Raw genomic sequence first — 13,930 nt, 5'->3', positions numbered from 1 at the left:
GCACACGGACGTCGTCCGTTTTTTTTGGCGGACTACAAAATACATACGGTCGTGTGCATGAGCCCTCATACACCAGGGGTCTTTGTGTGGGTCTTGTGTGAACAGAGCCTAACTGCCTGCAGAAATTAACTTATGGCTTTTCATTGAGTTCATCTAAAAATTGCTGCGGACAGGAGTTTTCCAGGACATTTAAATGTAAGGCAGATAGCAGGGGATGTGCTAAAATAATAGAAGTCATATTATTCCCCACTGCTGTAGTATCTCTGTAAATACTGCAAGCGCAATAGTACCAGGGATAACCGAGATGAAGGCTTCATAAATGATTGCCAGTACCATGCTTGGTTATAAGGCCGCATTTACACACAGCAGAAATGTCTGCAAATCCAGGCAGAAAATACACAGCGTAATATGGAAAAGTATCCACATATAATTTGCGACTTGCGATGTGGATGCCAGTCAGATCTTTATGTGGATTTCACCCTTGCAATGCTTAGAGTAAAAGACATGGAGTAGTCGCATGTAAAATGTGTGGCCCTGTTGCAAAATTTGCAACGCGGTTGGTATTTTTTCTGTGTTGTGTAGACGTACCTTTTTTTTCTTTTTTTTTTTACCTGCTAATAAACATCCCCCCTTCCTCCCCCAGATCTACAGTCCAGGACGAGGACATTAGTCCAAAGATGATAGCGTTACATAATGCCCAGAGAAAACGTAAAATTGAAAGCGATGGCCTGTTTCAAGCAGTGGGAATCGTAAGTTTTTATTTTCTTAAATTTGGCCATGAAAGCCTATTCATTTCCATGAACTAAAGGCAGCAAAAATAGGCAAGTTGGTACAGTGAACTATTGGCAACGTTTTCTGTAAGCCTTGCCTAGTACGTATGAGCCGACAATCACATGTGACTATTTATTTATTTATTTTTTATTCAGGGGACTCTGTTTCAAACGAATGTTGACCCAGGGCCGAGCACTCCTCTGTTATGGAAACGTGTCAAAGGCGATGACCAGGACCAGCCAACTAGGGCCGAGCAGAGAACAATTCTCCTGTTGTCCACAGGTAAGTTCTATGGCAGGGATGCTCAACCTGCGTCCCTCCAGCTGTTGCAAAACTACAACTCCCAGCATGCCTGGATAGCCTAAAATAGCTGTAGACTATCCAGGCATGCTGGGAGTTGTAGTTTTTTCAACAGCTGGAGGACCTCAGGTTGGGCATGCCTGTTCTATGGTATTTCATTACACAGGTGACTTACTGTTGGGTACAGTGAAATGTCGCTGCTTCTGTAGAGAATATTCTCACATAAATACGTAGCACTTACCAACAATACCGCATGAATATATTTTCAGTTAAAGGGGTTCTCCAGGAATACTGGGTTTTTAGCAAGTACCCGAGTTAGCCTCTCAAAACAGAAGATTCATACTTGCCTGCTCCCCACCGCTCTGGTCTTCCTTGCTGAGTCCACGTTCTGGTCCTCTCAATGTTGACATCCGGCGCTGCATGGGTACGGTCATAGCTCTGCTGCAGCCAATGACTGTCTTCAGCACTGACTTGCTACTTGTGACCATGTCTCCGCTGAAGGCAGACATTGGCTGCAGCAGAGCAGGTGACCATACAGCACCGGATGTAAACACTCTGGGGACTGGAGCATGATAGGCAGCACAGAGGACCGGAGCAGAAAAGTATGAATCGTCTGTTTTGAGAGGCAAACTGGGGGCACTTACTAAAAACAGTCTCCTCCGAGAACTCCTTTAAAGGGAATCTGTCACCACGATCTTGAACTATTATCTGAAGTAATGCATGATTAGCAGTTCAGATAAGCTATGCTCTACGTTATGTTATCACAGCAGTCCGGACTATGTATTTCATTGCAGCTTTGAGTGCTGACAACAGAGGAATGGGGGGAGCAGTAGAAAAAGCAAAAATGGCGATCTGAACTTATGTGCAGTACTACACATGAAATACTGCAGATAGCTCAGAACTCTGGTAACAGATTCCCTTTAATGAGCTTCCCTCCAATACTTGAAAGGGACCTTGTGGTTTCAGTAAAGCCCATGCATTGTGCAATGAAGTTGTACAATTTTTTTTTTTTAAGTCGCAGCTCTTTAACAGACTACAGGTGGAGATTTTGGAAGAAGTGAGGATTTGATAAGTCTTATTATACAGCAAATAACCTTTCTTTGCTGAACCTGTAAGGGCATGTTCACATTGAGGCCCCCCAGATTCCCTAGTGAAATCTTCTCGCAAATGGGAAATTGGCGTGGTAGTTCACATTGTTACAGATGTTCCTGCTATGGAGTCCAAGCTTGCATCACATTAAAAAAAACTGACTTGGCAGTTCTTGCCGTGGACTCTGTGCTGAAACGGCAGCAGGTGACCCACATGCAGATTAGCCCAAATAAGTTAGGCTAAATGTGTGCTAAATCCACGTTGTGTCAGACTACAAATCCTCAATAGAAGTTTGAGGGTCACCCTCTGATTTCTACAGAAGATTCTGCAGTAGTTGTATGAACATGCCACTTATACCTGTCAGTTCTCCAATATGCCTTGAAAACTTTTCTGCTGTTTGAGGAATGCTTTTTACCTATAAAAAGGCTACATTTTATGTACGTTATTTTGAGGACAGAGTAGCGTAGTAGACTACATTGTCCTGTCCTCCCAAAGAAATATGTTGACGTAAAGTAGATTAAATGTAGTCAAAGGTCTATGTTATTGGACTACATTTGGTCCATTAAAAGGGCATCTGTCAGCAGATTTGTACCTATGACACTGGCTGACCTGTTCCATGTGCGCTTGGCAGCTGAAGACATCTGTGTTGGTCCCATGTTCATATGTGTCCGCATTGCTGAGAAAAATGATGTTTTAATATATGCAAATGAGCCTCTAGGAGCAACGGGGGCGTTACCATTACACCTAGAGGCTCCGCTTTCTCTGCAACTGCTGTGTCCTTTCAATGTTGATTGACAGGGGCAGGTGTGATGATGATTTCACTGTCAAGTGGAGAGGGCGCAGCAGTTGCAGAGAAAGAGGAGCCTCTAGGTGTAATGGCGACACCCCTGTTGCTCCTAGAGGCTCATTTGCATATATTAAATCATCATTGTTCTCAGTAATACAGGCACATATGAACATGGGACCAACACAGATGCCTTCAGCTGCCAAGCGCACATGTAACAGGTCAGCCAGTATCATAGGGACAAACCTGACAGATGCACTTTACAGTCATGGATACTAAGAGGAAAATGTTTTGATACACTAATATATATTAATAATAAATATATATATATATATATATAATTTTTTTTTATTTTTTTATATTCACATATACAATTGATGTACAGCAACACTGATGTGAACAGGCCTTTAAACACATTCGTTCTGGATTTTTTAAATTTTTTGTCTTGAATACTTACTTTTATCCTTTTTTTCTAGACATGGCCAGTCGATTGCTTGGGCAGTCACCAGATGGCACCAGACTTCCTCAGCTGACCAGTTACGACTGCGAAGTGAACGCCCCCATCCAAGGAAACAGGAACCTGCTACAGGGAGAGGAATTATTAAGAGCTCTTGATCAAGCAAACTGATCCTCGCTTTCTTCCACTTCTGGACACTTTTAAACCTCCACCACCCAAAGCAGTGTATTTATATTTTCTAGATCTGATATTAGAAGCCTGTCTACAATACCGCATTACTTCAGTTTGCGCCGTCTTCTCCACCATTTTTATTTTATTTACAGAAGGCACCTCTTTCAGCTCCATTTATACAAATACATACCAGTATGCTACTTAACAATATACCTTAACTCAGCGCGCACCTTCTGTCCTCATTTTTGATGCTGAAAGGAAGACAAAAATTCACAAAAACAAATCCAGACTCAGCGGCTTCCTTTGTTATTCCATTAAAAGTTCAGTTCATTTTGCTCGGTCTCCATGTTGCCCTGACCTCCTCCTATGTTATCCTGCACAGAAAACAATGCTTTGCCAGCGGTGCATTGTAGTCACGATCGCACAATATATATTTTCTTAAGAAAACAAGAAATACCAGCAAGTTCTTCATGCAATAGATGTGATGCATTTTTAATGTTTAGTTTATATATTTTTTTTGTGTTGGATTCTTTATAGTTTACCGTATATTGTCTAAAAAAAACAAAAAAAATCACACCAAGGCCTGACGTTTATTACCATTCTTCCACCTGTTGTAATGTAACCAGTGGCTATGGCAGAAAATGGAAAAAGCTTAGAGATGTAATCACCACAACCTTTTTTGAAGGTGGGTATCTACCAGTAGAAATATCTAGATGAAATAGAGAAAAAAAAAAATATATACTCTTTCGTAAGAGATGTTAATGTAGCAGATTGTATGACAGCTCTGAAGCTCGTTCTTGTAAGCCTCCATGGCAGGTTTGTAACCATATGAAATGTACATGTTTACCGCCCACTCGTGGTGTAGAAATTCAAGCTCACTTAAATAAAAAAAAAATGTAAAAGGTTAAAAAAAAAAAAAAAAAAGTAGAAGGGCATCATGTTTGCTTGGTATTTGATTTTAAGCACTTTTACCATCTTCTAATTTTGCCTATGAAGTTCAATTAGTAAAAACCTCTTTTTAGAATTTTTTTTATTTTTTTATTTAGAGGTTGTCGTAATTGTAACTCTCAGCATCTGCTCAGTGTGATCGTACGTTGCAGACTGTGCAAAATGTAATTTTTTTTTTGCTGTCTGTGGTTGGATCTAACACTAACTGTATTGTTTTATGACATCAATAAACATTATACGTGGACCAGGCCACACATGCGAGCAATCTGTCTTACGTTGTGTCAATTAAAGATGTACGTTTAGGATATTTTCACACTCGCGTTTTTCTTTTCCGGCATAGAGTTCCGTCCTAGGGGCTCAATACAGGAAAAGAACTGATCAGGCATATCCCCATGCATTCTGAATGGAGAGCAATCCGTTCAGGATGCATCAGGATGTCTTCAGTTCAGTCTTTTTGACTTTTCAGGACGGAGATAAAACCGCAGCATGCTACGGTTTTATCTCCGGCCAAAAAAACTGAACACTTGGCTGAATTTTTTTTTCGTAGGAATGTATTCGTGCCGGATCCGGCATTCAAATTGCCGCACTGACGAATCCACTATTCCGGTCTGCGCATGCGCAGACCTTTAAAAATGTGAAAATAAATAAATACCGGATAAACTGATCCAGTATTGCAATGCATTTGTCTGACTGACCAGGCATTTTTCAGACTGTTCAGGATCCTGATAAGCCTGAAAAATGCCTGATCAGTCAGAAAAACTGCCTGACGGAATCAAACAATGCAAGTGTGAAAGTACCCTTAGATCTGTGAATGGGAGATTCAGGGTACCTGCACACAAGAGTGGAAGGGAGAAACAGAAATTCTGTGCGGATTTTCGTCTGAATGTCTCTGCGTCCCCTCACCAGATTCTGCATGTGTTACTTGCGGATTTTGTTGCGGTTTTCCCCAATTTCACCCTTTGCATTACAAAGGGATCTGCACAAACAGTTGACATGCTGCTTACTTCAAAATCCGCACAGCAGTTCAATTTCCGTGTAGAAAAAAAAAAAAAAGTGTACATGAGATTTGTCTAATCTTGGACACTTTGCTGGTACTGTATTACGGCTCGTGCACAGGGCCATAGCCGTTTTTGCAGTACACAAAACATGGATACTGGCCGTGTGCGTTCTTCATTTTGCAGAACGAAATGTTCGGGCCATTATAGAACATTCCTATCATTGTCCGTAATGTGGACAAGAATAAGACATGTTCTATACTTTTGCGGATGCCACGGAACGGACATACGGATGCGGACAACACACGGTGTGCTACCTGCATCTTTTGCGGCCTCATTGAAGTGATTAGGACCGCAGGTGTGAAGGCAACCTTAGCGTACAACCACACGGTAAGGTTTACTGATGCAGTTTTGAAAGCCAAAATCAAGAATGGATCATAAAAGGAGAGAAAGTATAAAGGACGGAGAAGTCTCTTTTTTAATTCCCTCCAGGTTTTTGCTGCCAAAACTGCATCAGGCAATCTGCCTGCGTGGCCGTACTCTTAAGCCTTAGGCTACATTCACACGAACGTATTTTGTGTCCGTTTGTTTTTTTGCAGATAGGATGCGGACCCATTTATTGCGCATCAGTATGTCCGTTCCGTAGCAAAAAAGATAGAACATGTCCTATTCTTGTCCGTTTTGCGGACAGGGATAGGCATTGTTGCAATGGATCCGCAAGAAAAAAAAACAAAAAAACTGATGCCATACGGACGTCATATGTATTTTTTTGTGGATCCGCAAAATACATACGTGTAAATGTAGCCTTATTCACAAGTCAGTGATTGTGAGCCAAAAAACAGGATCGGAGCCTCCACAGACAAAGGATAGGTCTTTAACCGCCTCCGGACCGCCTAACGCAGGATTGCGGTCTGGAGGCGGCAGCCCTGCGCTCAGCGACGCATATACGCGTCATCTCGCGTGAGCCGAGATTTCCTGTGAACGCGCGCACACAGGCGCGCGCGTTCACAGGATCGGAAGGCAAGAGAGTGGATCTACAGCCTGCCAGCGGCGATCGTTCGCTGGCAGGCTGGAGATGCGATTTTTTTTAACCCCTAACAGGTATATTAGACGCTGTTTTGATAACAGCGTCTAATATACCTGCTACCTGGTCCTCTGGTGGTCCCTTTTGTTTGGATCGACCACCAGAGGACACAGGTAGCTCAGTAAAGTAGCACCAAACACCACTACACTACACTACACCCCCCCCCCCTGTCACTTATTAACCCCTTATGAACCACTGATCACCCCATATAGACTCCCTGATCACCCCCCCTGTCATTGATCACCCCCCTGTCAGGCTCCATTCGGACGTCCGTATGATTTTTACGGATCCACTGATACATGGATCGGATCCGCAAAACACATACGGACATCTGAATGGAGCCTTATAGGGGGGGGGGTGATCAATGACAGGGGGGTGATCACCCCATATAGACTCCCTGATCATCTCCTGTCATTGATCACCCCCCTGTAAGGCTCCATTCAGACATTTTTTTGGCCCAAGTTAGCGGAAATTTTATTTTTTTTCTTACAAAGTCTCATATTCCACTAACTTGTGTCAAAAAATAAAATCTCACATGAACTCACCATACCCCTCACGGAATCCAAATGCGTAAAAAATTTTAGACATTTATATTCCAGACTTCTTCTCTCGCTTTAGGGCCCCTAGAATGCCAGGGCAGTATAAATACCCCACATGTGACCCCATTTCGGAAAGAAGACACCCCAAGGTATTCGCTGAGGGGCATATTGAGTCCATGAAAGATTGAAATTTTTGTCCCAAGTTAGCGGAAAGGGAGACTTTGTGAGAAATAAATAAATAAAAAATTTCCGCTAACTTGTGCCAAAAAAAAAAAAAATTCTATGAACTCGCCATGCCCCTCATTGAATACCTTGGGGTGTCTTCTTTCCAAAATGGGGTCACATGTGGGGTATTTATACTGCCCTGGCATTTTAGGGGCCCTAAAGCGTGAGAAGAAGTCTGGGATCCAAATGTCTAAAAATGCCCTCATAAAAGGAATGTGGGCCCCTTTGCGCATCTAGGCTGAAAAAAAGTGTCACACATCTGGTATCACCGTACTCAGGAGAAGTTGGGCAATGTGTTTTGCGGTGTCATTTTACATATACCCATGCTGGGTGAGAAATATCTTGGTCAAATGCCAACTTTGTATAAAAATGGGAAAAGTTGTCTTTTGCCAAGATATTTCTCTCACCCAGCATGGGTATATGTAAAAAGACACCCCAAAACACATTGCCCAACTTCTCCTGAGTACTGAGATACCAGATGTGTGACACTTTTTTGCAGCCTAGGTGGGCAAAGGTGCCCACATTCCAAAGAGCACCTTTCGGATTTCACAGGTCATTTACCTACTTACCACACATTTGGGCCCCTAGAATGCCAGGGCAGTATAACTACCCCACAAGTGACCCCATTTTGGAAAGAAGACACCCCAAGGTATTCGCTGATGGGCATAGTGAGTTCATAGAAGTTTTTATTTTTTGTCACAAGTTAGTGGAATATGAGACTTTGTAAGGAAAAAAAAAATAAAAAAAAAATCATCATTTTCCACTAACTTGTGACAAAAAATAAAAAGTTCTATGAACTCACTATGCCCATCAGCGAATACCTTAGGGTGTCTACTTTCCGAAATGGGGTCATTTGTGGGGTGTTTGTACTGTCTGGCCATTGTAGAACCTCAGGAAACATGACAGGTGCTCAGAAAGTCAGAGCTGCTTCAAAAAGCGGAAATTCACATTTTTGTACCATAGTTTGTAAACGCTATAACTTTTACCCAAACCATTTTTTTTTTTTACCCAAACATTTTTTTTTTTAATCAGACATGTAGAACAATAAATTTAGATAAAAATTTATATATGGATGTCGGTTTTTTTTGCAAAATTTTACAACTGAAAGTGAAAAATGTAATTTTTTTGCAAAAAAATCGTTAAATTTCGATTAATAACAAAAAAAGTAAAAATGTCAGCAGCAATGAAATACCACCAAATGAAAGCTCTATTAGTGAGAAGAAAAGGAGGTAAAATTCATTTGGGTGGTAAGTTGCATGACCGAGCAATAAACGGTGAAAGTAGGGTAGGTCAGAAGTGTAAAAAGTGGCCTGTATGCTGACACTCTGCTGTAACCCCTTAGATGCCACTTTCAGCAGCATCCATTGGATTAACAGAGGGAGGGGGCGCCCGATGGTTGCTGTGGCAACCGGACGCCTTTCAAAGGCGTCCAGTGTTACCATCTATCAGCGTAAAACTTGATAGTATTATACTTTGCAATGCAAGAGCATTGAAAAGTATAGTACAGCCATCAGCCCCACTGGATCTTCAAGATCCAAGTGGGACTTGATAAAGTGTGAAAATAAAAAAAGTAAAATTAATAAATAAATATGTAAATTTAAAGAAGAAAATAAATTGCCTTTTCCTATATCTGCTCATTTATAAGAGATTAAAAAATAAACTACACATATTAGATATCACCACATCCGTAACGACCGGCTCTATAAATATATCACATGATTTACCCTGACCGATAAGCACCATAAAAATAAAAACTGTGCCAAAAAAGTCATTTTTGTCACCCTACATCACAAAAAGTGCAACACCAAGCGATCAAAAAGGCGCATGTACTACAAAAATGGTACCAATAAAACAGTCACCTCATCCCGCAAAAAATGAGCCCCTACATAAGAAAATCGCTTAAAAAATAAAAAAAACGATTGCTCTTAGAACGTGGAGACACTAAGGCTGGGTTCACACTTGAGCGTTTTACAGCGCGTTCAAACGCGCTGTAAAACGCTCAACACATGAAAACCAATGCTTCCCTATGGCCCTGGTTCTCACTTGAGCGTTTTACAGCGCGTTTGAACGCGCTGAAAAACGCCCTACGCTCAAACAAGTTCTTGAGCTTCTTTGGGGCGTTTTGACGCGCGTTTGTGGCCATAGGACACTGCAGTCAAACGCGCGTTTACTATTGTAAAAAACGCGCATAAAAACGCGCGTTAAACGCGCATATCAAAGACGCTCAGGTCTGAACCCAGCCTTAAACATCATTTTTTTTTGTTTCAAATATGCTATTATTGTGTTAGTGAAATTAATTTTAAAAAGTATAAATATTAGGTATCGCTGCGTCCGTAACAACCAGCTCTATAAAAATATCACGATCTAACCTGTAAAAAGTTGCAAAAAAGCCATTTTTTGTCACCTTATTGCACAAAAATTGCAACACCAAGCGATCAAAAAGGTGTATGCCCCCCCAAAATAGTACCAATCTAACAGTCACCTCATCCCGCAAAAACAGCCATTTTTTGGTTACCTCGCCTCACAAAAAATGTAATCTAGAGCAATTAAAAATCATATGTACCCCAAAATAGTACCAATAAAACTGGCACCTTATCCCCTAGTTTCCAAAATGGGGTCACTTTTTGGAAGTTTCTACTCTAGGGTGCATCAGGGGGGCTTCAAATGGGACATGGCATCTAAAAACCAGTCCAGCAAATACTGTCTTCCAAAAACCATATGGTGCTCCTTTTCTTCTGCGCCCTGCCGTGTGGCCATACAGCAGTTTACGACCACATGTGGGATGTTTCTGTAAACCGCAGAATCAGGGAAATAAATATTAAAGTTTTGTTTGGCTTTTAACCCTCGATGTGTTAAAGAAAAAAATTGATCAAAATGGAAAATCTGCCAAAAAAGTGAAATTTAGAAATGTTATCTCCATTTTCCTTTAATTCTTGTGGAACACCTAAAGGGTTAACAATGTTTGTGAAATCAGTTTTGAGTAACTTAAGGGGTGTAGTTTCTGAAATGGGGTCATTTATGGGGGGTTTCTATTATGTAAGCCCCACAAAGTGACTTCAGAACTGAACTGGTCCTTAAAAAGTGGGTTTTGGAAATGTTCTTAGAAGTTTAGAAGCAATTCTTAAAATGTAAGCCTTCTAACATCCTAAAAAAATAAAATGACATTTACAAAATGATGCAAAACATAAAGTAGACATATGGGGAATGTTAAGTAATTAATAAATATTTTATGAGGTATCACTTTCTGTTTTAAAAGCAAAGAAATAGAAATGTAGAAAATTGCGAATTTTTTAACATTTTTGGTAAATTTGGGATTTTTTCATAAATAAAGATGAAATATATTGACTCAAATTTATTACTATCATGAAGTACAATGTGTCACGAGAAAACAAACTCAGAATGGTTTGGATAAGTAAAAGCGTTCCAAAGTTATTACCACATAAAGTGGCACATGTCAGATTTGCAAAAATTTGACGTGGTCACAGGGGTATCAATGACCCTTTGTCATGAAAAGGTTAATATTAGAATGGTGCAGGCCCTGCAACCTCACCCATAAGCTGTTTCGGGCAACTTATGGCATCAGTAGCCAGTGATGGTCAGTTCGCAGTGTTCGCCAGCGAAAACATGCGGGCTGCCATCTTTAGTAAGGTTAGACTCACCCGTCCGGCGATGCACAGGTAAGCCCTTACCTGTGTCGGGAGCCGGTCTGAAATCAAATGCAGTTACCGGGAGCAGGCAGTTCCGAGAACAGCCGCCGGGGGCCTTCATCGGGCTGTTCTCGGAACTGCCTGCTCCCGGTGACCGCATTTAATTTCAGACCGGCTCCCGGCACAGGTAAGGGCTTACCTGTGCATCGCCGGACACAGGTGAGTCTAACCTTACTAAAGATGGCAGCCCGCATGTTTTCGCTGGCGAACACTGCAAAACTGTCAGTAGCTAAACATTGGATGGAGTCGGAAGCAGAAGGCTCTTTGTGATGGCCACGCTTGCATACTAGAGCTGAGCTCCTGTTTACATGAACAAGGGGCTTAGCTGCAGTACGCTGGCACGGCCACTGGATGGAGCCTCCTGCTTCCGACTCTGGCCACTGTTGAGTTTCTGCCGCCAGCGGTTGCTCAAAACAACTGATCAGTGCGGTGATGGGTGTCTGACCCACCCTAATCTAATATTGAAGACACATTCTGTGGATAGGTCATCAATATCAAAAATCGGGAATATCCTTCAATGAACTATTTGGAAAAATTAATGTCCTTATTCTGAGCCACTGGCACAAAGGCACCCACATTGAAATATAACAGATTGAGGCCTCATGGACGCGGCCGTTGATCAGCCATTCCGTGCATTGGTGACCGCAATTTGCGGTCCCCAATGCACAGGCAACATCCGTGCGGATTCCGCAGACTGGTCCGTGGTCCGGACTACTTTTTTGTGTTGCGGAGGCACAGAGAGAAACCCCACAGAAGCACTCTGTAGTGGTTCCGTGTCTCCGTTCCGCACCAACCTTCCGGATTGCGGACCCACTCAAATGAATGGGTCCGCATCCATGAAAGGGGGGTGCACACGGCCGATGCCCAGCATATTGCGGATCCGCTGTTTGCGTGCCGCAATGTGGGCATGGTCATGTGCACGAGGCCTAAATGTCATGTCCATCATCTTGGCAACTTCTTTTTTTTTTTTTTAACCATGCATCTAAAAAAAATTGCAAATGGCCTTTTATATACTTCTGTAGGGGACAGATGACTGCAGGATTTGACTACATTGCCTTATAACTATGGAGACCTACACCCATTTCAATGGTTCTGTGTACATGATTGTTTTTTTTTTTCACGTACCAGTTCTGCGTTGTATGAAAAACGCAGCATGTTCTATATTCTGCGTTTTTCACGCAGCCCTGGCCCCATAGAAGTGAATGGGGCTTCAGTGAAAAACGCATTGCATCCGCAAGCAAGTGCGTTTTTCACTGATGGCTGCTAAGAGATGTTGTTTGTATACATTCAGTTTGTTGTCACGCGGGTGAAAAACGCATTGCACCCGTGCGGAAAAAACTGTCAGAAGTGCACTGTGTGCCAGCACCCTTAGGTCCTCACAGGAGTATTTACAAGAGTTTTCCTGTTTCACACGAGCGTGTTTGCAATACGTATTAGGCCTCATGCACACGACCGTTGTTGTGTTCCGTGTCCGTTGTTCCGTTTTCTGTGATTTTCTCCGGACCCATTGACTTTCAATAGGTCCGTTGAAAACTCTGATAATGCAGTTTGTCATCCGCGTCCGTGAACCGTGTTTCCAGTCCGTCCAAAAAATATGACCTGTTCTATTTTTTTCACGGACAACGGTTCGCGGACCCATTCAAGTCAATGGGTCCGTGAAAAAACACGGAGGCACACAAGATTGTCATCCGCGTCCGTTTTTTTCCTTTCATTTGCAAGGCAAACTTGACTTAGATTTTTTTTTCACTTTTCATGTCTGGTGATCCTCCAAAAATCAAGGAAGACACACGGAAACGGATCACGGAACAACGGAACAGCTTTTTGCGGACCGCAAAAAAATACTGTCGTGTGCATGAGGCCTAAGGCGCGTATTTTGTGCTCTGGAATCAGCTGCTAATGTTAATGAATAGGGCAATTCACACTGGCGTTTCATTTCCCCCTGAAATAAATGGAGCTGCCGGTCGCAGACCTATCTCTGGAACTCCCATAGAAATAAATGGAGCCGCTCCTTTCATTTCAGCTGGGCTGCAGGGGGTATAGGCCCCCGTTCTCAAGATCATGGGGGGTCCCAGCAGTAGGGCCCCTACTAATTTAATAGTTAGGACATAACTTGTACCAACCGGAATATTGTCCATACTTCCTTTGTGGCTTCATATCCAGGGGTTACGACCACCTTGCAATCCAGCAGTGGTGGTCGTAAAAGCACAGTCCTACGCACACTGCCACGGTCCTGGCCTAAACTTTTTCCTATAGTGTGCAAGCACGACCACCACTGATGGATTGCAGGATGGTCGTAACCATGAAAACCAGCAGTGATGGAAAAATGAATCCACCCAGCAAAGGAAGCAATATGGACAATCACAATACATTAGTAAGTGCCTTGTAGTAACTTTCTCTAGATGATAAATGCCATTTGCTGAAGTGAGACAACCCCTTTAAAAGTGGCTACTTGAAGAGGCACAATGTAGCCATAACTAAAGCGAAAGAGACACAATGCGGCATTACCACTGTGGTGGCACAAAGAGGTAAGTACTGGGTGTGTATAGTTATGCATTGGGCGTGGCCTAGTATGAAAACATTTCACGTCTACCCCTGCCATTGTAGGAGGTATGCTATAGGACTCAATCCATAGAAGGGGGTCCCCCACCCTATCCCATATGGATGCAGTGGCCCAAAGGGGGTCAGAACTGTGGAAATAGCCAAGCGGACTGTACCGCACTATACATGCAGCGCATGTGAATGGGGGGCTATGTAGCAGGGTCTCTCACAAGTTACAGTGGGGATTCAGTTGGTTATATGCAATGACCGCACATGACATGTCCTATACTGTGGCCTCATGACATTGCACATATGCATCTAT

The 13,930-nt window shown here is 42.5% G+C and overlaps 1 protein-coding gene across 1 annotated transcript in view; it reads left to right on the top strand.

Annotated features, from left to right (window-relative positions):
- Positions 1-4,785, top strand: part of HIF1A (hypoxia inducible factor 1 subunit alpha) — a 43,632-nt gene extending 38,847 nt beyond the window's left edge. The window contains exons 13-15 of the mRNA XM_040411185.1: positions 644-749; positions 927-1,053; positions 3,421-4,785. Of these exons, the coding sequence (XP_040267119.1) occupies positions 644-749; positions 927-1,053; positions 3,421-3,572 (385 nt within the window). The 3' untranslated portion in view covers positions 3,573-4,785. The remainder of the gene's footprint in view (positions 1-643; positions 750-926; positions 1,054-3,420) is intronic.
- Positions 4,786-13,930: the final 9,145 nt, after the last annotated feature.

The sequence above is a fragment of the Bufo bufo genome, chromosome 11 (genome assembly GCF_905171765.1).
Source record: "Bufo bufo chromosome 11, aBufBuf1.1, whole genome shotgun sequence".
Lineage (NCBI taxonomy): Eukaryota > Metazoa > Chordata > Amphibia > Anura > Bufonidae > Bufo > Bufo bufo.
This window is presented reverse-complemented; position numbering and strand designations above follow the sequence as displayed.